Genomic DNA, 21,569 nt, shown 5'->3' with positions numbered 1-21,569 from the left:
TTTCTGCATATTTTGGGAACGTTATTTGAAAAATTTAACTGAAATGCCAAATTTGTTTCTGTCAAAGAAATTTAAAGACGAAGGTAGTTTTAGTAGAGACTTATAATGTCTAAAAAGAGTAATTTCTGTGGTAAAAAGCTCTGTCACCACGCATCTAGAGGTATGTATGTATCAATTCTTGCCAAAAAAACACTATAAGGAAAATATTGTGTAATAAGTGAGTTAAAGTTAATTGTACTTAAATAAATGCATGAAAAGTCCTAATGAGAACTAAGAAGCTAAAACTAAACTAAAACTGCCTAACCGAAGTAAAAAAAAACTTTAAGTAAGCATTTTTAATTTTAAGCAGTTGAAGTTTTTAATTTTAGACTTACATACTATATCCTTACGGTCTTAGTGATATATGAGTTTAAGTGCCTAAAAAAAGTCAAAAACTTAATTTAAAAAAAAAATAATTTTATTAAAAAAAATGGGACTAGTTATATATTTCTTTTACTGAAGACTTCAAGAATTTCTTCCAAGTGGTTAATGTATTGTAATCTAAACACGTAACTGCCAAAATGAACTGAAATTATATTTTATTATACAGATACTTGGGACTTTTTTATTTCCTTTTATCCAAAGTAACGTTTCGTTTAAATTCGATTCCCTGGAAGAAATGTTTTGTAGAATATCTTTTCTTATAAACTAAGCATGCAAACCGGCCATAAAATTGTCCAAATGAGATGAAAGTATATTTTTTCATAGTCACTTGAGTTTTTTGTTCTATGCATTCAAATGCCTGGAATAAAATAAACCAATATTTGCTATTAAAATTTACTTTAAGTAGTTGAATGCTTGTAAACTAATCATGCGAGTGCAAGCAAGTGGTAAATGCGAGGGTTAGCAGTTGATTCTTATCTGCTTCTTAATATCTAAACGAACATTTTGTATTCGAATTTTGCTTGAATTATAGACAGGGAAAATCTTAAAATCTTTCATGTAATTAATTAAGCAGTTTTCTTTAGATCCAGGCAGACAAGTTTTTTGTAATGCTTATATATCCAAACGGAAGTCTTGGTGTTCTATGACCTCAAGTATCTGGGAGAAACTGGAAAATTTAAAAAGGAGAAAGGGCGATTTGGGTGGTTATTGCGCCAAGTTATTTTGTGTAAAAGAAGTCGAAATAACTGTTTTTAGTATCTATTTATCTATACTATCTGTATCTACAGTTAGTATAATGTCATTTTTACCATAAATAGACCAACCCAATCCTATACCTAGTTTTGTTATGTTACCTTTTTGAGAATACCATTACTTTATGACATTTTTTAACAGATTTTGCACATTATCTAACTCTCTCTTTTTTTTCTTTTATGCATTTTCACTTCGTTTAGGCGTGGATCAACAGATTTAGTTTTACTTCCTTTTCACGTCCAGAGTTTATACAGGGTGTTTCAGAACTATGGGATCAAACTTCTAGGGGTTGTTCAGTGCAACAGTAGAATCCATTTGAGTATAGGAACCCATGTCCGGAAATGTGTCACTACGCTACTACGGCCCTAAGACGCGTTTAAATTTAAAAAAAATATTAATTACATAAATAGAATCTGATGCATTTATATTTATACGATACCATTTTTTTTATATTTATATGATACCATCACAACAATTGTTCAAAACGTCTTCCTCCAACCTCAATACACCGATTTAAACGCCGCAAAATTTGATCCTCGTTTTGAATGATTTCAAATGCTGCTGTTATTCGTCCAATTAAGTCTAGCTCTGATTCTACTGGAGTTTCGTAGACTAAAGACTTTACATGTCCCCACAAGAAAAAATCGAGCGACGTTAAATCGGGTGACCTAGGAGGACAAGAAACTGCTCCACCTCTGGCAATCCAACGGTGCCCAAACCGCTGAGCCAAATACTCGCGTACTTATCCAGCAAAGTGAGTCGGCGCTCCATCATGCTGAAACCACATTTGCTGTCTAACGTTTAGTGGAACATTTTCAAGGAGTTCTGGGAGAACGTCCTCCAGGAAACGCAGATAAATAGGTCCTGTTAACCGTTCCGGTAGAAGGTATGGCCCAATTAAATAATCATCAACAATGCCTGCCCATACGTTGACAGACCAACGAGTCTGATGTTTTCTTGGAAAAATTGCATAAGGATTTTCTTCGTCCCAAACATTGCTATTCCTACTATTAAAAATACCGTCTCTTGTGAAAGAGGCTTCATCGGTCCACAAAACATATCGTAAAAAATTTGGCTGTGCAATGATGTGATCCAGAAGCCATCGACAAAATTGACCTCTAGGATGATAATCGGCTGCAGTCATACCTTGAACTTTCTGGAAGTGGTAAGGATGGAGTTGTTGCTCGTGTAGTACCCGCCAGACAGAAGCGTTACTCGAATTCATATTCTTAGCGACGTCACGTGTACTATTTGATGGTTCATCGGCAACTCGCTGAAGCACCTCTTCTTTAAATTCGACCGTTCTTACGGTTCGAGCAACACCATCTTAGTCTTAAACATGCCTGTCTCAACGAGCCGCCGATGAACCGCAATAAACTTTCTGTATCCAGGATGCTGGCGTTCGGGATAACGTTCATGATATAACCGCGATGCTGCTCATGCATTGCAGTTTGTTGCTCCGTAAGTCAAATGCATATCCGCCAATTTTTGATTGGTAAAGTGTTCCATTGGCAATAAATGTTTAAAAATTGTAAGCTATAAAATTTTTAAATATGACATTGAGAATTGACATTCATAAGCGTTGATTTTAAACAATTGTTGTTATGGTATCATGTACAAAAGATAAAAATAAATGCAGCAGATCCTATTTAGGTAATTAATGTTTTTTATAAATTTTAACGCGTCTTAGGGCCGTAGTGGCGTAGTGACGCATTTCCGGATATGGGTTCCTATACTCAAATGGATTCTTCTGTTGCACTGAACAACCCTCAGAAGTTTGATCCCATAGTTCTGAAACACCCTGTATATGCAAAATGTTAGATTACCATAACTAATCGGGGTTTCCTTTTTTTGTTGCGAAATATAATAATAATTCGTCTTTTATTCCTAATATCATATAAGGACATAGTAAGCCAGTTTAGCTAACCCATATACTACAGCAACAATCAGCTATTCTTCGACTCATTATTAATAACTGTTTACAATAAAACGACATGAGTAATTCCTTGTCGTTTTTTATTATATTATAACCCAAAATTTACAGAATAAAATTAAAATTAACCGATATACCTCTTATACAAGACGAGGACTACTACCTACTACTACGGCACAAAAGCGCATACTTTCGAAGAATCCATGTATTTCTGGCTATTGGGAGTTGTTTGCAAGGAGCGTTTTAAATTAATATAATCCTAACAATGACATATATTATGAATAAATCTTTATTAGATTTATTATCTTCTAGTCTTATTACTCGCCCGCTCCATCTCCTTGAAGATTTGTTCTTGAATAAAAAAAATTACCTCATTTCAATTAAGCGATCCCAAAAACCTATATATCTATTTTTCTGGATCTCTTTATTAGATATTTTTTACTTTAACAGTCAAAAAAATCACTTTGAACCTGATATCATACAGGCAACGGAATTCAGATATACAGGGTATCTCTAAAAAGTCCGTACAAAATCCTAGAACATTTTCCTGACGTCAGAATAAGCCGATTTAAAATAAATTACCTTAGTCCAAAGTTGCTTCGTTTCATACTGCACTGTTGATGGTGTAAAATGGCCATAACCTTTTAAGTGTCTTTTTTTTTGTAAAGGAAAAAAAATCCCTAACGTTTTTGAGCAAAACAGGTACACCTGTTAGAACCCGCCAGAATTAACCGTTACCAAGATATTTCGTGTTTTGGTCTTTAAAGAATTTATTCGTGCGGCATAAGAATTTATTCGTGCAGCATTAATGCCGCACGAATAAATTCATCATTCAAGATCATTCTTTAGATTGTTATAGACATTTAGATAAATTTGTTTGGCGTCTGTACTTAAACAATTACGTCTTAAAACTGCTTGATTTTCCCCTTTAGCTTCCACTTTCCTTGCTTCTTTTTGCTTCTTCAATACTAGAAAATGAACTATCAGAACTATGTAAGATTAAAGTGCGGCATTAATGCCGCACCAGAATTAAAAAAAAAGATTAAGTTATTAGCTTTAGTAATGAAATTCAGTCAGTAATTAGTGCCAAAATATTTTTTAAAGTCTTGTATGTATGTGTAGAAAAGTAATAATAAACAAATATTTTTATTGTAAAAACCCATATGTCCGGAAGAAAAAAGCATTGTTTGATTTGTTAAGAATTAAATTTCTAATTTGTTAAAATGGCTGAAAGATACAGTTTTGCACAAATGACGGATATGTTATTAGTTTTTGGGTATTGTGAAGGAAATGGCCGGGAAACAATATCAACATATATATATATATATATAGATATCAACAATATCCAAATAGATTGGAATTGGATTGGAAAAGAAAATCGCGGTTTGTAAACTGGCCACCATGCTCACCGGACTTGACTCCATTAGATTATTTTTTGTGGGGATCTTCAAAAACGATGGTGTACTTTAGAGTAATTAATACAGAAGAAGAGTTATGGACAAGGATTCAAAATGTAGCCAACATTAAATTTTCATTAAATTAGAAACATCTTCCTGCAAACTGCGTTAAAAATAACAACACAACAAATTTCATTCCAATTTCTTATTCTCATTTTTTGTAATTTAGGAAGTGGCGTAAACTAAGGAAATTAGGGGTAAATTAGAAAGGGTCTCATTTAAGGTCATCTGCTATAAATCTGCTGATTATTATTGGTGACGACCCAAATGAAATATACTTTTTAATCCAGACAGTTGTTTTTTTTCTTATATCTATAGCTTAGTCTTGGCGCTCGATTCCTTTGCTAATAAAACTATCAGGAAAAATAAAAATACTATTCTTTCAATTCTCTTAATCATCAGCACTAATTTTTCAACATATCAACTCTCGCATTCATGCTCTTTTTTTTCGAATCGCATCATCACAAATTTCCTCGCAATCCATAGCCGAGTCAAGCAAAGACGATTCCGAATATCAAGAAGGAATAATATGTCAAGAACAAGATCTCAAAGAAAACGAGATGAAAATCTTCAAACTGCAAGACTACGAAGTCTTATTAGTTAAGCAAAATGGAAAAATAAACGCATTGGGGCCTCTTTGTACCCATTATAAGGCCCCATTGGTCCAGGGAGTCCTGGGCGATGGCAGGATCAGATGCAAGTTGCACGGCGCTTGTTTTAACTTAGAAACTGGCGATATTGAAGATTTTCCCGGAATGGACTCGTTGCCGTGCCACAAAGTCTCTATAGAAAATGGAAACGTGAAAGTAAGGGCTAAGACGAAGGAACTGATCAGCCACAAACGAGTTAAGAATATGGCAAAGAAAGCGCCATCTGCTAAGGAGCGGTTTGTGGTTATTGGTGGGGGGCCTTCGGGGGCTACTGCTGTGGAAACTTTAAGGCAAGAAGGTTATTTGTAGCTTTTTAAGGAATGAGCGTTGTATGATTTAGATATATTTCCAGGGTTTACTGGTGAGATAGTATTTGTTTTGAAAGAGAACTACTTACCTTATGACAGGGTACTAGTCACCAAACAGATGGATTTTGATATAAACCAGGCACAGATCAGAGACGTCCAGTTCTACCAAGATCATGACATTGAGCTGCTTAAGGTTTAAAATAGAATGAGAAATTATATTATAAAAATAAGAAATTATTTCAAGGGGGTCGAGGCTATCGCAGTAAACACAACGAAAAAAACCGTTTCCCTCTCAAACCAATCAGAAATAAAATATGACAAACTCTACATTTGCACAGGCGGTATTCCGAGAAAACTAGCTTGTCCAGGCAACAATGCCAAAAACATTTGTTATTTTAAAGAATATGATGATGTCGCGTAAGGTTTTAACATATTCAATTCTTCAATATTTACTTTAACTTTTTTCCAGATCATTGTATCCGAAACTAACACCGGAGTGCGAAGTGGTAGTGGTTGGTTCAAGTTTCGTGGCAATGGAGACAGTCGCCTTTGTGGTAAATAAAGTAAAAACCGTGACCGTGATTAGTAAAGAAGAGGTGCCTTTTGCGTTTTCTTGGGGTAACACTATTGGCGGTGCCATATTAAAGATGTTTGAGGAGAAGGGGGTTAAATTTATTCTTAATAGTGGTGAGTATTCCATTAGGCTATTGTTGGGTTGCGTGCACGTAAATTGAAGAGTTTTGCTTAATATATTAATAAATCAATAGCAAGGAACTGGAGGTGGCATTACAACCAGTTCCTTTTACTTTCTATGAGTCCTTGCTTATCACCGCTTCTTGCAGATGTTTTTACAAATATTTTGAAGAATAATAAAGCTTTATTTTCAACCGAAAATATATAAATATTAGGTTGATAAATTAATAATTTAATCCATAAGAAAGAGCTAATATTCTACCTGAAACAATCAAGCTTACTTACTAATACCAGTCTTGAAGATTTAAAGCATTAAGGATCACAGGCGTTGGAAAATTATTTAGATCGCACAAATGATAAATTAGATTAAACATAATGCATGCACAATGCAAGGCCGATCTCAACAATGCATTAGCAATAAACCTTGTCTTCTTCTTAGGTGCAACGGGTATAGATTGAAGCGGTTTAGTAATTAAAATCTGCACTAAACAGATTTTTTAATTTGAAATTTTGACCTAATAATGCAGCAAATCTAGTTCAGATGCAAATTCCAGGGTAAAACTTTGTTTAAGTTTCTGTTATGAATTAAAATCTTTTTAAAGCTGAAGTAACGAAATGTTCGGTATCAAAATAAATTCATAGCTTATGACAAGAACAGTAATCTAGTAAACTTCGCTGAGTATATAGAGTATCGATTTGTATCTGGAATAATTGGAACCCCATTGTCCTGTTTAGTAATATTTAGTACCAGTCTGTTTTAAGCACACCAAATGGCTAAATACTACATAAAGTTCCGAAGACATTACCAAGGCCCAATCATCAAATCCACTTGTGCATTCACTAATAAAAAAGAAAGAAAAAAGAAGCAGAGAACAACACTACATGATACAAGTCAAAGGTAGAAATTAAGTTAAAATTGGTAAAATCGGACGGAGACTGTCCGGTTTTGTCTCTGACCTCTGACTTATATCATGACTATCATGTAGTGTTGTTCTCTACTTCTTTTTTCTTTCTTTTTAGTGAATGCATAAGTGGATCTGATGATGCCTAGTATGGGCAAAACGCATGTAATCCTTTGACTTTTATTTTAATAAATTTGAGACCTATGACTTTTGAGAGTTTGTTTCATTACTATTTAATGTAAGCTGGTCTCTTTGAGAAAAGATGGACTATTTCTTGGAATAAATTGATGTATTTTAATTCCTGAAACTATATAGTGTGATACATCATTTTAAAGAGCATACAATCTACCACCTGTTTTGAAATTTCTCACGAACATTGGTAAGTATTTATCCTTTAAATTGATCCTTTAAATCATTAATACTTTCAAGTGAGGTTTTTTAAATTTTGGTTTAAAAAAAACCCTCTAGTGGTGTCAAGTCTGGCGATTATTCAATTGAACCACGCCTGCCAATCCACATACCAAACTGTTCATTAAGCCACTGTGTGAAGTGTCAAAGCGTAGCGCGTGGGAGCTCTATCTTGGTGGAAATCCAAATTATTTACGGTTTGGTTCGATAGAAGGTTGTATGCCCTTAATGTATCACACTTCACAGGGTAGCCATTTGAAATACAAAAGTTTGAGGTCGATAAAATATCCATTATTCCCCGACATCTTTGAGCATTATTCGCTGGTACGTCATACAATTCAATTTTTTGGCACTTAAATTGACGTGGTTTTTTTTAAGGAGTTATTAAGGGTATTTCGTTTGAAATGATAGCACTGTATACCGTAAATACATACATTTACATTATCTCAGGGGATTACCTTAATATTTACCTTCAGAATTGAAAACAATTAACAAAAATGACCAAGAAGCGGTATCCAGCGTCGAGCTCATTAACGGTACGACTCTCAACTGCGACTTTCTCTTCTGCGGCATTGGTAGCACCTACGAGACCGATTTTCTGAAAGATTCTGGGATCGAAATCAGACCAGACGGAGCAATCGAGGTGGACGAGTATTTACAAACCAACATTCCAGACGTTTATGTGGGAGGAGATATTGCTTATGCTCCAGTTTGGTCGAACCACGATCAAAAGGCCAATATAGGTAAGTATATTTGTGTTCGTTGGGAAAAGTTTTCATTAATGGTTCTTACAGGTCATTATGGTCTTGCACATTTTCATGGTCGATCAGCAGCGATTAATATGCTTGGAAAATCTATCCCTATCAAAGCTGTTCCTTACTTCTGGACCGTGTTGTGTGGAAAACCATTTAGATATTCGGGGTATGGGAAATATGATGATGTAATTTATGCGGGGGATCTGGCAGAGTTGAAGTTTATGGCATTCTTTTTGAAAGGGGATGAAGTGATTTCCGCGTTATCTTGTGGTAAGTGCAAAATGAAAAATATATGAATGAATTTTTATTAAGGAAAATATTAAGAGTGAATTTGTATTTTAAGGTATGGATCCTCTGGTATCAAAATTTGCAGAAAAGTTGGCCCAGGGCAAGAAGTTATATAGAAATGATTTAAAAGGTGACCCACTAGCATGGAGCAAATAACCATTAAAATAGTATTCGTCAATTATTTACATCACCTACTAAGAATGTTTTTCTAAATTTACGAAAAATATAGATTTTTTTAAATAAGGTCCAACTAATTATTTTCTAATATTTTTTTACCTATTGATATGTTCGTCGATATAGTCATCGCTAAGCTTTCAGGTTTTAGGATTTTTTATTTAAAGAAGAGGTCAAGTTCAGGCTGCCTAATGAGTTTTAAAATGAAGAAGAGAAAGCGGGAATATTTACATGTTCATTTTTATCTCTAAGATATTAAAAAGCAAAGATTCGGTGAAAATAATCAGGGATGGTCATCCAGATTGAATCGAGAATGAATGCTTCAACATTATACAGATTCACAAGGAATTGAAAGTAAATCCAAACTACCTTTCTCTTATTAAAATTACACTTTTTGCTATTTTAAATCTTTCAAGCCATTCTTTGGTTTTTGCACTCGCAGGATGGGCCTGGACTTATATTTTTTCATGGCAATTGTCTAGTGAGCTGGTGAAGCAGTCTTTTGATTTTTTATATAAAATGAATACCTCATCATTTTTTGGAAAATATTGGAGGTATAGGACACATTAATGAATAAATATTTTAATGTTCTTAAATAAGCAAAGGGTGAAAGTACATGGTGTTAAATTTAAAAACAGGCTTGGATATTGTGAATGTAAAATCAAACAAAATCTCCAATCTGACACACCCTGTGTGCGTTTGGCATTTATAGTTAACGATTTACATTAGGGGATTATGGTTAAAAATAAATAGTAATAACTAATAGCCCACAAGAAATTGCTTGCTGAAGGCATACATTTTCTAAAAAAAAATAACCTTAAGTTGTGAAAAGAGAGTTTTTTTAAGACTTACGCTTATTTTTGCCAAGGAATGTAGTGTTCTATTTAAAAGGCGATAGAGCACTTTCCGGATACCCTTTAATAAAACTACAATAATTGTTTAAAACCAAGAAACTCAATATTTTTATGGCACCAACCTGTAGATTCTGAGAAAAAGAATAAGCCTCTACTAAAATGTCTGTATTGCAGTAAATATTACATGCACACAGATGACTAATGAGTTTTTAGTGATCTTTTTTTATTCATACATTATAAAAAATAAAACTGTTTTTTTTCCAAAGTTTATTAATTTGTCTTTAAAGTAATAATTATAAAGTTGTCGGATTGTAGAGAAGTTTTCATAAACGCTATATTTTAGATTATAGAGATTTAAATAGGATATACTTTAACTTTTATTTTCTGGTATTTTTTTACATATACAAATTTCACAGCTACTATGTCTCTGTTTTTTTCACATAGTATTTATTACAGGTTGTGTTTATATCAATTTACATAGGGTACATTTTAGTGCGTTTTTATAAATATTTAACAGGTTTAGTTATGGTTATTAGCACTATGCCATTAAACAATAGGTTATTTCAAATCAAAGCTTTCCTTTTTAACTTATATGGTTTTTAATACATTTTTCATAAGTGAATATTTTCTTATACTTTATGGAATTTTGCCAAGTATGGCAACTTTACAAAATATATTTATTAAAAAAATAAGTATTGAAATAAAATTTTCATAAAGCATTATTTTATGACTTTGATTAAAAATTGTATTTTCAAAAATACTTGCAAAATGTTGCTTCCACCACTTCTGAATTAAGTTTGATACTAAAAAGGAGCCATTTAAGCAAAAAATCCCACTAATTTAAATTAGGTTGATTTTGACATAGGTTGCTAAACTGCAGAATTACCCAAAAAACCTTTTTTTCACCAGAAATTAATTTTTCTTAACGGCTTCATGATTTCATTTGAAGGGTACAGGGAAAAAACCAGATATGTCACTTTTTATTGAAAATCTCGGTAGAGGCGCCATTGAATTCTTCGAATGAAGACGCTTATTTTAGAGTACTAAAACCGGGAAACAACCACCGTAGTCTTGCGTAAATTAGTATCTAAAATATAGCGTACCGAATAAAAACCAGCTTAGTCCAAACGTCCAGGGAAAAAACCAGCGATGTCATGTAAACAAACCGGCTGATGCAATATTCATTTTTAAAAAACGTGCCAGTATTATTGTAACCTCAAAAGTGTGACTTTGTTGTTTGTGTGATTAATAATAAACCATTATGGCTAATAGTGATTCGGAGGGATCCATTGAGAACAAAATTATGCCTTCAAAAAAATGAAAGAGAACCGGTCGGATGTCAGAGGTCTCTAAAATGTTGAAGTTATCGACTCATGAAGCTGGACAGCCTTGTAATTGCTCAAGATTAAAATGCTTTGAAAGTACCTCAAAATGAGGCGCAAAGAGCAGAAATATTGAGACATTTTAATGCTCTGAGCTCTCACGATGAGCAAAATTATTATTTAGCTGGTTTAATTACAGTCTTACCTGTCCAGCATAGAAGACCTCGTCAAAACGAGAATACTGCCAGTTTCCATGATGCAAGTTATGCGTATCGAGTTCGAGATGGTGATATTCCGGTGTGTGCCAAAGCTTTTTATTCCATTCATGGGATTACAAAAAATAAAATAAATTATATAAAGGAAAGCCTCAAACGAAGTGGTGCAGCTCCTAAGGACAGACGTGGAAAGCATAGTGCAACTCACAGGAAGCTGGACGACTTAACAAAAGGTTTGGTATGTGACCACATCAAGAGTTTTAAGGATCGTCAGAGCCACTATAGTCTAAAAGATACAAAAAAGACCTATTTGCCAGAAGAACTTACAATCAAAAAAATGTTTAACCTCTTTAAGGAAAAGCATCTAAATGCTAAAGTCTCGTATGAAACGTACAGAACAATCTTTAATAAAGAATTCAATATTGCTTTTGGATACCCTAGAAGTGACACATGCGCAACGTGTGATGAATTTCAAATTAAGCTTAAAAGTTTGATTGATACTGATGAAATTAGAGAATTAACCGTTATGAACGAGTTGCATAAAAGAAAGGTTGATTCAAGGAAAAGGCAAGCCAAAAAAGCTGCAACAAACCTGGAAGCCATCTGCATTGATTTTGCAAAAAATATTTCAATTCCTAAAATTGCCACCAACGACGTGTATTATAAACGCCAATTGTCTATGTACGCCTTTAATGTACATGTCCTCTCTTCGGGTCAATCTATTTTTTATACCTATCATGAAGGAGAGGCCAAAAAAGGATCAAACGAAGTTGCATCTTTTCTTCTCCATTTTATCAATAATTATTTAGACGACGATGTTGAAGAACTGCAAATCTTCTGTGACTCTGCCGGAGAACAAAATAAAAACTTTACCATTCTTCGATTTATTCATTTTGTAGTAAACAACAAAAGTCATAATCTGAATGAAATAAAAATCACATTCCCTATAAGAGGACACTCTTATGTGACAAAAATGTAGAATTGTGGGATTTGAAGAGCCCCTTTGAGGTCCCGGAAGAGTTCGAAGAAGTCATTAGGCATTCCCGCTCCAAACCATCGCCGTTTGTTGGAGTGAGTGTGTCACAAAATATGATACTGGATTGGAAATCATTTTTAGACACAATATTTTTACAAAAATGCCCGTTTAAAATCCAGATTTTGAAGGAAATAGTGGCATCATCTGATCGTAGCCGCCTTAACTACTACCGTTCAACATACAATGGACCAGTTTTACCAATTCCAAAGGCTAAGTTTAACGACCTAATGAGCCTCATGAGGTTTTGCAGTCCAAAAGCCGTGCCATTTTTTCAAAACCTGGCTCATCTCTAACTTACTTTATAATAATATGTTGATAAATAAACATTAAAAATTCCAAAAAATTAAATCTTCTTTTTTATTTTAAAAATAAAAGCAGCTGGTTTTTGTCGGTTTCAGGTGACATTGCTGCTTTTGTTCCTGCAAAACCCTGAGGGATGCAGATTTTTTTGCAATAAAGCCATATTTAGTTTTTCTAAACCAAAAAACCATAGTCATAATACTTTATAATAATATTAACTTCTGTTTTATGTAAACTACATGTTTATATTCGTCTTGGAAATAAAAATAATTGTTTTTGAACATTAAAATTTAATTTACTCTAATCTGAAAAGAAATGACATATCTGGTTTTTTCCCTGTACCCTTCATTTATCCTTTTAGATATGGAACCCCTTGCATATTCGCAGAGCAACTAATCCAAGGCAGAAAATTATACAAAAACGACCTGAAAGACGACCCTTTAGTCTAGAGTAAACAACTATCATCAAACTAATTTATTGGTATATTTTACGTGGTTAAAGATTAAAGTAAAACCCAAACAATATATATAAAAGTAAAAAATATATTAAGCGAGAAAATTATGTATATACATTTAATCGTGCCAAAATAACTAAATATACAAAACAAACACAAACAATTTAAGCCTATTTGGTAAAACTTTAAAAATCAGTCTGGTCAAACTTTCGTACCGTCTCCGACTGCTCGGAATCGCTCAAATTCCCATCCAGACTTTGCACCATAGAACTGGTGAAACTGAACTGACTATCGCGCGAGTTATTAACGGTTTCGGTGCTTTCGGAGACTAGCGAAACCGCATCGAAATCGGGCAAGTTTTTGGCTGTCAGGAACTTGACTTCGTTGTCTTGTTCCAAATAAATCCCTTTGCTGTTACACCCTAAGTATTTGAATTTATTTAGATCTAGTCTATACAAGTCTATCGGGCCGTTATTGAAGCTTTCATCACTTATTTTAATTATTTCCACAGCTCCAAATTGGACTATATATAAATATCGTTTGGCGTAATGTAAGGCCACCGGTAAATGCTCGTTTTTCATCTCTTTTTGTCTAGAGGATCGTCCATATTCATCCACAAATACAGAAAAAAGATTAAAAGTCAACAAGTACTCCTTTGGATTGCTGCAAACTTCCAATATACTAACGGGGAAACTACCGGTCTTGTAACATATCACCGTCTGTTTCAAATTAACATCGGACATGTCCAGGAATTCTTCCGGTTTTAAACTGGTGAGGTCTATTTCGAAGAACTTATCCGCTCCTACCAAAAGGCTGTTTTCGGTGAATAACATGCAACTGGTCGGTTGGGCAGTGTCCAAGATCCGGACCGGCACGAACTCGTTGGTACTGAAATGGTACTCGAGGATGATCAGCTGTTGAGTGGTCGCTACGGCGATTTTTTTATGTGAGGAGTGTCTTGAGGCCTGGAAAATATAGTTGGGCGTTTCAATTTTGTAATTATTTTCAAAATCACTATAAAATATATCTATGACCAAATAAGAAGAGTCTTGATAATCATAAAATGTCGGTTTGAACTTCAAAATACTTCCAAAATTGTACGGAAAAAGGATAAATTGCTAAAATCGGCTATTAAAATAACTAGTATTTTATTACTGGTACCCTTCTAAGTAACTAAGTTGTATTAAATTTAAATCTGATGGTTCGGCTTTGAATGGCAATCATCCATTTTTTGAAATAGGTCCACTCCTGCTAAAAATGATAAAAAGCTGATAAAACGGCAATTTACATAAGATTATTAACCATATAGAAACAGTTTGTTTTCAGGCTATCAAAATCCGTGGAGCTTATTTTTGTTAAGACAGGCAAAGGTTTTAAGATAGGTATATTTCAGTCTCTCACAGGCCTTTGCTATTTTGGACCATGTAAAAAGCTCAAACCTTATAGGATAAAGTGTAATCAATTTGGGATTTAAAATCTATGAAGCCCTTATTTTTTACCAGTTGTTAGAGGTTTATAAGAAAAGCTTAAAAAGAAAAACCCCATCTCGCTTTTTATGCAACTCTGCATTTGATTGTCTAGCTAGCCATAAGTCGTATAAAAGAAGTACATATAAAATGAAGATGGTTTAATTTTCTGCAATTTGCCTTCTCGGAGCAAAGCAATACGGCCAAAGAGATAAAAATTTGAATTTTTGAAAACTTTTACTTTTTTTGTAACTAAGTTAAAGAGGAAAAAACTGACTTTTTCAAAAATCTAATTATATAAAATTTAATTAAATTTTTAAAATTTTTTAATTAATTTTTATAAAATAAAATAAAATTATACAAAATTTACCAAACTTAATTTTTGTTTTATAATTTTTGTTGCGATTTGCTGTTTAGCAATAAAATTGAAAATACGCCCAAGGGAGGGATACAAGTTTCCTTTTTTATGCTTTCTTCATTGCCCACTAACAACTGATAAAAAACAACGCCTGCATGGATTTTCCAAACAGACCAAAACAGACCTTTTTGGCTGCCAGATAGATTGTAACGATATGTAAGTCCGGTGGTAGATAGAATACACAATTTGTGTGCAACATATGAGCGAAAGTACTTTTCTGTCACTGTTGAACCTGAACACTTAAACTTGAACACTCTTCAGAAAACTAGTTTGTGGAACAGTGTCTAAATAACCGATGACTCAGTAAACTTTCTGGGTATAACTTTAGATAGCTGTCTAGCTTGGCTAACTTTAAAATTAAATAGCATATGTCCGCTAATGAGAAGGCTAAAAAATTTTCTGGCGAACCAAAGTATCTTAAACGTATATTATGCAGTTTTTTGAAGGATGCCGACTAAATTATTATTTCTTAAAGAGAATACTACATGTATGTGCTCTTCACTTTATTCACTCCTCGCTACATTTTGCTACTAAACGTTTGTATGATTTTAACGTATCGTTGTTTTTTACCTTTGTTAGGTTCCTTTTTTATTCAGATGTAATTTTGTTAACAATAGAAAGTTAAATAGATAAATAAACACTTTTTATTTATTTTTTTTTTAAAATCATGGGATCAGGGTGTCCCATAAATCATGGTAAATAATTTCATAGCAGATTCCTTTAAAGAAAAATGATGTTAAGTTACATTTTCCTAGTCTTAAAGTCAAAGACAACCAAGGTAAAAAAAAAGATATTCCAAACATAAGAGTTAAAGAGTATCAAAATAACTAGTTATCGTTATTTAAAGGGCACTTTTAAGTCTGACCCATTACGGAACATATTTGGACTTACTAATAAGCTAGTGTATAAAGCTCGTGTTCGAAAAATACAGACTTAGGTCAATCAGAAGGTATTAGACAAAGGACATAACCGAAAATGTTCATATCTTTTTTTAGTGACACTTTATCTATTTTTCTTGTTTTCTGTATAGTCTGTAAGTATTTGAGTTACCCGATCTCGTCTACATATTTATAAAATAAAATAAGTAAGCTGTTTGGGCAATTATCAAAAGATATGAAAGGACAGGATCATTAGAGCCAAAAAATCTGGTCGACCAAAAAAAATGGACATTAGAGCTCTACGCAAATTAAAACAAATTAACCAGAATAACCCTTTCATGACTTCTCGTCAAATTCAGATAGAATTACAGGCTCTAGGGATTTGTAATGTGTCCTCAAGGACTGTAAGACGAAAGTTGGTAGAAGAGAATCTATTAGCACGTAGGCCAGCAAAAAAACAATTGCTTTCAAAAAAGAATCGCTTAGCCCGATTGGAATTTGCCCGTCAGCATATACACTGGACAAAGCATGAATGGAAACGTGTTTGCTGGAGCGACGAATTGAAGTTTAATTTGTTTAATTCCGATGGAATTCAATATGTTAGACAATATGTCCTTCTGGCCAGCGTTTGAATCCCCAAAGTACACAAAACCCACAGTTAAGCATGGAGGTTGATCAGTGATGGTTTGGGGTTGCTTCTCAGGCTATGGAATGGGCCCGTTACATCGCATAGAGGGCATAATGGACAGGTTTATGTACAGGGATATTCTCAGAGATGTTATGTTGCCCTATGTCGAAGACAATTTACCATTGAGATTCCAATTCCAGTTAGATAATGACCCGAAGCATTCCTCCAAAATCATGAAGCAACTTTTCGAAGAAGAAAAAATACCAGTTTGAAAATGGCCAACCCAGTCACCCGATCTTAATCCCATCGAAAATTTATATGAAATTGTAGATCGTGACATTAGGAATACCAACTATTCAAATAAAGGTGAATTATTTGAACGGTTGCAACAGAAATGGAAAAATATTGGTTTTAAACTCATAGACAATCAAATTGAATCAATGCCACGTAGATGCCAGGCTGTAATAGACAATAATGGGTATTTTACAAAATACTAATATTGTAGATGGTTTAGTTTGTAATTTAAAAAAAAATACTTCGAAAAAAAAACTCTACTTTTGGCCATTACTGTATATATATATATATATATATATATTATATTATATATATATTATATATTATATTATATATATATTATATATTATATATATATATATTATATTATATATATATTATATATTATATATATATATATATTATTTTATATATATATATATATACATATATATAAAATACATCGATCATAGGTGTTTTCGTTATCTGCCTAAAATAGCGGTTTACGAATTACCATTGACGTTGATCATCAGACTGTTGACTGATCAGTTGTTCGAAAATTCGTATTTATATGAACTAGGGTCAAGTGTGTTGAAGTGAATTCACGCGAAAAAATGTATGTATGTCGTGAAGAAGGTAGATGTAATTTAGGAAATGAAAAATTAAAAAAAAAACAGCTTAAAAACTACTTCAACAGTCAATCAACTTAAGAGTTATTATAAACATAATCAATACGCTTCTTTACTAAGCACAATTTAACTTTGGTATTTTTAACATTGTTGAGCCAAAACAAAAATATATTCTCCAAAATCTTAAGAATACATTTTGGCTCCATGAGATACCTCATATAAATTAAATTATATTCAGTGCTAATTCACAGAATTAGTATTCTTATACTCAAAAATCTGGCTTACCTGGACAATATGGAATCCTACCAAACCATTTACATTTACATCTTTATATTTTAAAGTCGGTTTTGTAGCTTGCGCGCACTGAGCCAGATTTATCAAATGATTGATGTCGCAGCAAATCAGTTTTGCTTTAGGGTCCACTATCATTAGGACCAGATTGCCTGGAGCAAATTGTACAATCTAAAATAAACACAAAATATATATAACGCAAGTTTGAATACGATTAATGGATAGATAATATTTGGTTATTTTAAAGCAATTAATTGGTTTTAGTTGTATTGCAATGTATTGCAACAAAAAAACCAATGAACGTAAAATCAAATTAATGTTCTACTTTTAAATGAAGAAACACAAATGTAATAAAGGAATCTTGCTCTATCTAGTAATAAAATTAATTGATTTCAGTATCTAATAATACTAATATAGTATGCTAAGAGACTGTAATTTGTCTTGAAAAAATCAATTAAACCCTATCTTTAATCTCCTCCTCATTCTTTCAGTCATTTATATTTAAGCGTACTGAAATTTTCATCTTTTTGTTTAATTTTGTGTATGTTCCATGTCATTGCTAGCTTGTGTTAAATTCACGATTCTAGACCTAAATATAACTAAAATGTTGAAAAAAAATGACATCTCCTAACTTTTATAGTAATCCGTGGATAGGTATGCCAGTTGCGAATTTAATAATGCATTTTAATACTTACATTCCAGAGGTGTTTTTCAATAATATTTAATTTAATAAAAACTAATAAAGGTAATTTCTTTCCTTCAAGGTAAAGATGAATAAACAAAATCGCCATCAGAAAATCGGAGATTGTTTTTGGGTCACCACTATCATTTCTCATATTCATGGTTTCCTATATAACAAAACATAAAGAACTTTTTTCAAACTACAAACACTTTAGAAGCAAGTTTAGTTTTTTTTTTATTAGTATTGGATTTAATTTTTAATTTTCAAAAAGATTATTACCAGATTCTTAATTTGTACTATTAAATAAACATCTCTTGCCCATCTATCTATCGCTCATCGCCACAGTATAACTAACGTTAATTACATTTTTAGTCTTCTTATATTCTTTCTTCTTATTAAATATTCTGGGTATTTCGAAGTAATTTTCTAACTTATTCCAGACTGTTAAACTAATTTTCAATTGAATTACAGGTATTTACAGTAATTCTTATTTAAAACCGGTTATTTAATGTTTAACAGTTTTGAATTATTTGAATCAATTAATGGGTAACTAAAGATACTTCGATCATCCTACACTAAATTTATTTAAAATATTAATCCTACATGTTTCGGACATATAACATGTCCATCATCAGGGATAACAAATTAATAATAATAAATAGATTCTCAGTTCTTGTTTACAAAACAATTATCCTATTGTCGTAATAATATAATTTTAAAGTTTTTGTAAGTCCATGTTTGGTCCCATTCTCATGTATCTTAATTCGGTTTAACCTTGTCTGAGGCACTAGATCTGTAAGATGTATTGACGGAACCACTTAATTTGTTATCCCTGATGATGGACATGTTATATGTCCGAAATATGTAGGATTACTATTTTAAATAAATTTAGTGGAGGATGACCAAAGTATCTTTAGTTACCCATTAATTGATTTAAATAATTGAAAACTGTTAAACATTAAATAACCGGTTTTAAATAAGATAGCCATTGATCTATTAGCTCCACTGCAAGAATGGACTACTTCTTCAACATTAAAAAGGCTGAATCAATTAAAGTAATTATCTTACGGGTTTTTTCGACATTTCTTTTTCATTTAGTTTCATTAAGCTTTTGTTTCATTTAGGCCACAAAATGCATTCTTGAGGCATGGTTCGTTACTCAATACAAGAAAAAACGTTCACTTATTGATTGGATTTAAATCTATTGAGACCTAATTTACCCTCTTCCAATTTTTTGGGACTTACTTTTGATGTTTCTTTAAACTTCCAACTACATGTCTATGTATATAAGAAATTAAGAAACTTGTTTAAAAACATACTTTCCCAAAAGATTTAACATGTATTTATTGGTTGAATCTATTATTTTACCACAGCGAGATACCACACTAGAGAAAAATTTGATCATATTACCCCAATATATTCGACACAATAAACTCTAAATTTCTCGTTGTCAGATAAACTCTTCTGCGTACTACAAGTACATTACGCAATATAAATCTTAGCAATTTATAACAGATTTCACATATATGTAGCTTTTATTTTTGGGAATTTTATATAGTCATTTCAAAGTCTTTGATTAAGCATTTGGAAGAATAAAAAAATTCACAAAAGAGAAGTAATTAAATTTTAGTAAAAACTAGCAAGGCATTGGTTCAAGTTAAGCTTTCTTATTTTTTCTTTTTCTTTTCAATTGTAATTAAAAAAAAGTTATTTAGGATATTGAAAAGAAAAAACTAGTTTAGAGGTCTTAAAATAACAAAAGGCATTGTTAGGTTAAGTCATATTTCTAAATACGTAAATAAATCTTTCTTCCTCTTTTCAATAATTTAGGGTATGAGAAAATATTTTCTAAATTCATATTTATTTAAATAGTGCCATAATAACGTAACAAATTTAATATTCTTTATACCAATGATAAAAATTATGATTTACATTCGCTAACATTCGATAACAGTCGCTAAACAAATTCTTTATTAGCAACTAAAGAGTTGATGCGTTTTTTGTTTTTTGACTTTTTGTTTGACTAAAGAAATGAAGCCGGATTTTTAGTTTTTTTTGCAGATATTTTGTTAGGGGATGATCTATGTCTAATAACTAGTTTATTATGTGTGCTACCATTAAGGTATTTTATAATTTATAAAACTCGCATGTCACACCGCATTCCTCAATAAATTTTTAATAACCTAAACAAAACCTTTTTCTTCTGGACTTCTGTATAATCAAAAGATTAAGTCCAAAGCCGAGTAATAATTAGTATTATTCCATGCTGAAAATCCGTTTGTCTCTGTAAATTATATACCTACCATGTGAATATACAGTGGCATCCCAAAAGTTATGTCTAAATTCATTCAAAATTCAGGGGTGTATTCGAAAAAAAACGCTCGGACCCGTCGATTTTTATTTCAAGTTGCGCATTTTTGTACGTGAAGTTTGTATATACAGGGTTGCTCAAAAATAAATTACGACCATCAACTTCATTTTTTCAAATGAAAGCACCTTTTTTTATTTCATCTTTGAATTTCGCGTGGGATTCAAAGATTGGTTGCCATTCACGGCTTGACAAAATCCAAGGCGATCAATAAAGTCTTGTTGCACATTTTCAATCATTTCCGGAGTTATGGCGCGCACTTCTCTGCGAATTATCTCTTTTAAGTCGTCTAGATTATATGGCCTATTAACAAATACCTTCGACTTAAGGTATCCCCACAAAAAAAAGTCCATTGGTGTTAGGTCAGGCGACCTAGCAGGCCATTCGATGAGTCCTCTCCTTCCTATCCACCGATTGGGAAAGGTTTCATCCAAAAATGTACGCACAGTGGCAGCATAGTGCGGAGGACCGCCATCTTGCTGGAAAATTAGTTCTTCGTCAGGATAGTCTGGGTCCAATGGATTTGGAAATTAAGCTAGTAATGCTGGAACTAATTCAAATTGGAGAAAATCGAGATACAATTGTCCCGTTAAAGTCTTTTCAAAGAAAAAGAAACCTATTACTCTTCCGCGCACTATTCCACACCACATATTTAGTTTTTAAGGGTACTGGGTGTTTACCTCCATCATCCAATGCGGATTTTCTGTTGCCCAATATCGACAATTTTGTCTGTTCACACTACCATTCAAACAGAACGTGGCTTCATCGGAAAAAATAATATTTGTTACTAAATTATTATTTAGATTGCACATGTTTTGTAAGCGTTAACAACTCATTTTGCCTATCGAATTCGTCATCAAATAACTCTTGCACAGGAATAACTTTGTAGGAGTGATATTTGTGCTTTTTAACTATTTGGTGAACTATAGATTTCGCCATGTGTAAATTTGCCCCAATCTGCGACAGAGGAAAGCATGGATTTTCTTCCAAAGAAAACAAAACGTCAAGTTG

At 32.7% G+C, this 21,569-nt stretch overlaps 2 protein-coding genes across 2 annotated transcripts in view; one reads left to right on the top strand and one right to left on the bottom strand.

The window, feature by feature from the left end:
- The first annotated feature begins 22 nt into the window (after nucleotides 1-22).
- LOC126750486 (apoptosis-inducing factor 3-like) lies at nucleotides 23-8,813 on the top strand. Its single transcript, XM_050460121.1, has 8 exons — nucleotides 23-160; nucleotides 5,053-5,514; nucleotides 5,569-5,717; nucleotides 5,769-5,941; nucleotides 5,994-6,211; nucleotides 8,004-8,270; nucleotides 8,322-8,552; nucleotides 8,626-8,813. The coding sequence occupies exons 1-8, from the start codon at nucleotides 106-108 to the stop codon at nucleotides 8,724-8,726; spliced, it is 1,656 nt and encodes a 551-aa protein (XP_050316078.1). The 5' UTR covers nucleotides 23-105; the 3' UTR covers nucleotides 8,727-8,813.
- A 4,182-nt stretch (nucleotides 8,814-12,995) lies between these two features.
- LOC126750481 (citron Rho-interacting kinase-like) overlaps nucleotides 12,996-21,569 on the bottom strand; it is a 51,787-nt gene continuing 43,213 nt past the window's right edge. The window contains exons 22-23 of the mRNA XM_050460115.1: nucleotides 17,503-17,679; nucleotides 12,996-13,890 (exon numbers count right to left, since the gene is read on the bottom strand). Coding sequence (XP_050316072.1) covers nucleotides 13,111-13,890; nucleotides 17,503-17,679 — 957 coding nt within the window. The 3' untranslated portion in view covers nucleotides 12,996-13,110. The remainder of the gene's footprint in view (nucleotides 13,891-17,502; nucleotides 17,680-21,569) is intronic.

Source organism: Anthonomus grandis, chromosome 2 (genome assembly GCF_022605725.1).
Source record: "Anthonomus grandis grandis chromosome 2, icAntGran1.3, whole genome shotgun sequence".
Taxonomy (NCBI): domain Eukaryota; kingdom Metazoa; phylum Arthropoda; class Insecta; order Coleoptera; family Curculionidae; genus Anthonomus; species Anthonomus grandis.
Note: the sequence above shows the minus strand (reverse complement) of the source record. Positions and strands in the feature narration are given on the sequence as shown.

Excerpts from the sequence above, each read along its gene's own strand:
- LOC126750486 (XM_050460121.1), top strand. The coding sequence starts at position 106 with ATGTCTAAAAAGAGTAATTTCTGTGGTAAAAAGCTCTGTCACCACGCA. Across the intron at positions 6,212-8,003 it reads TAAATTTATTCTTAATAGTG|AATTGAAAACAATTAACAAA; the intron begins GTGAGTATTCCA and ends ATTTACCTTCAG. Across the intron at positions 8,553-8,625 it reads GATTTCCGCGTTATCTTGTG|GTATGGATCCTCTGGTATCA; the intron begins GTAAGTGCAAAA and ends TTGTATTTTAAG.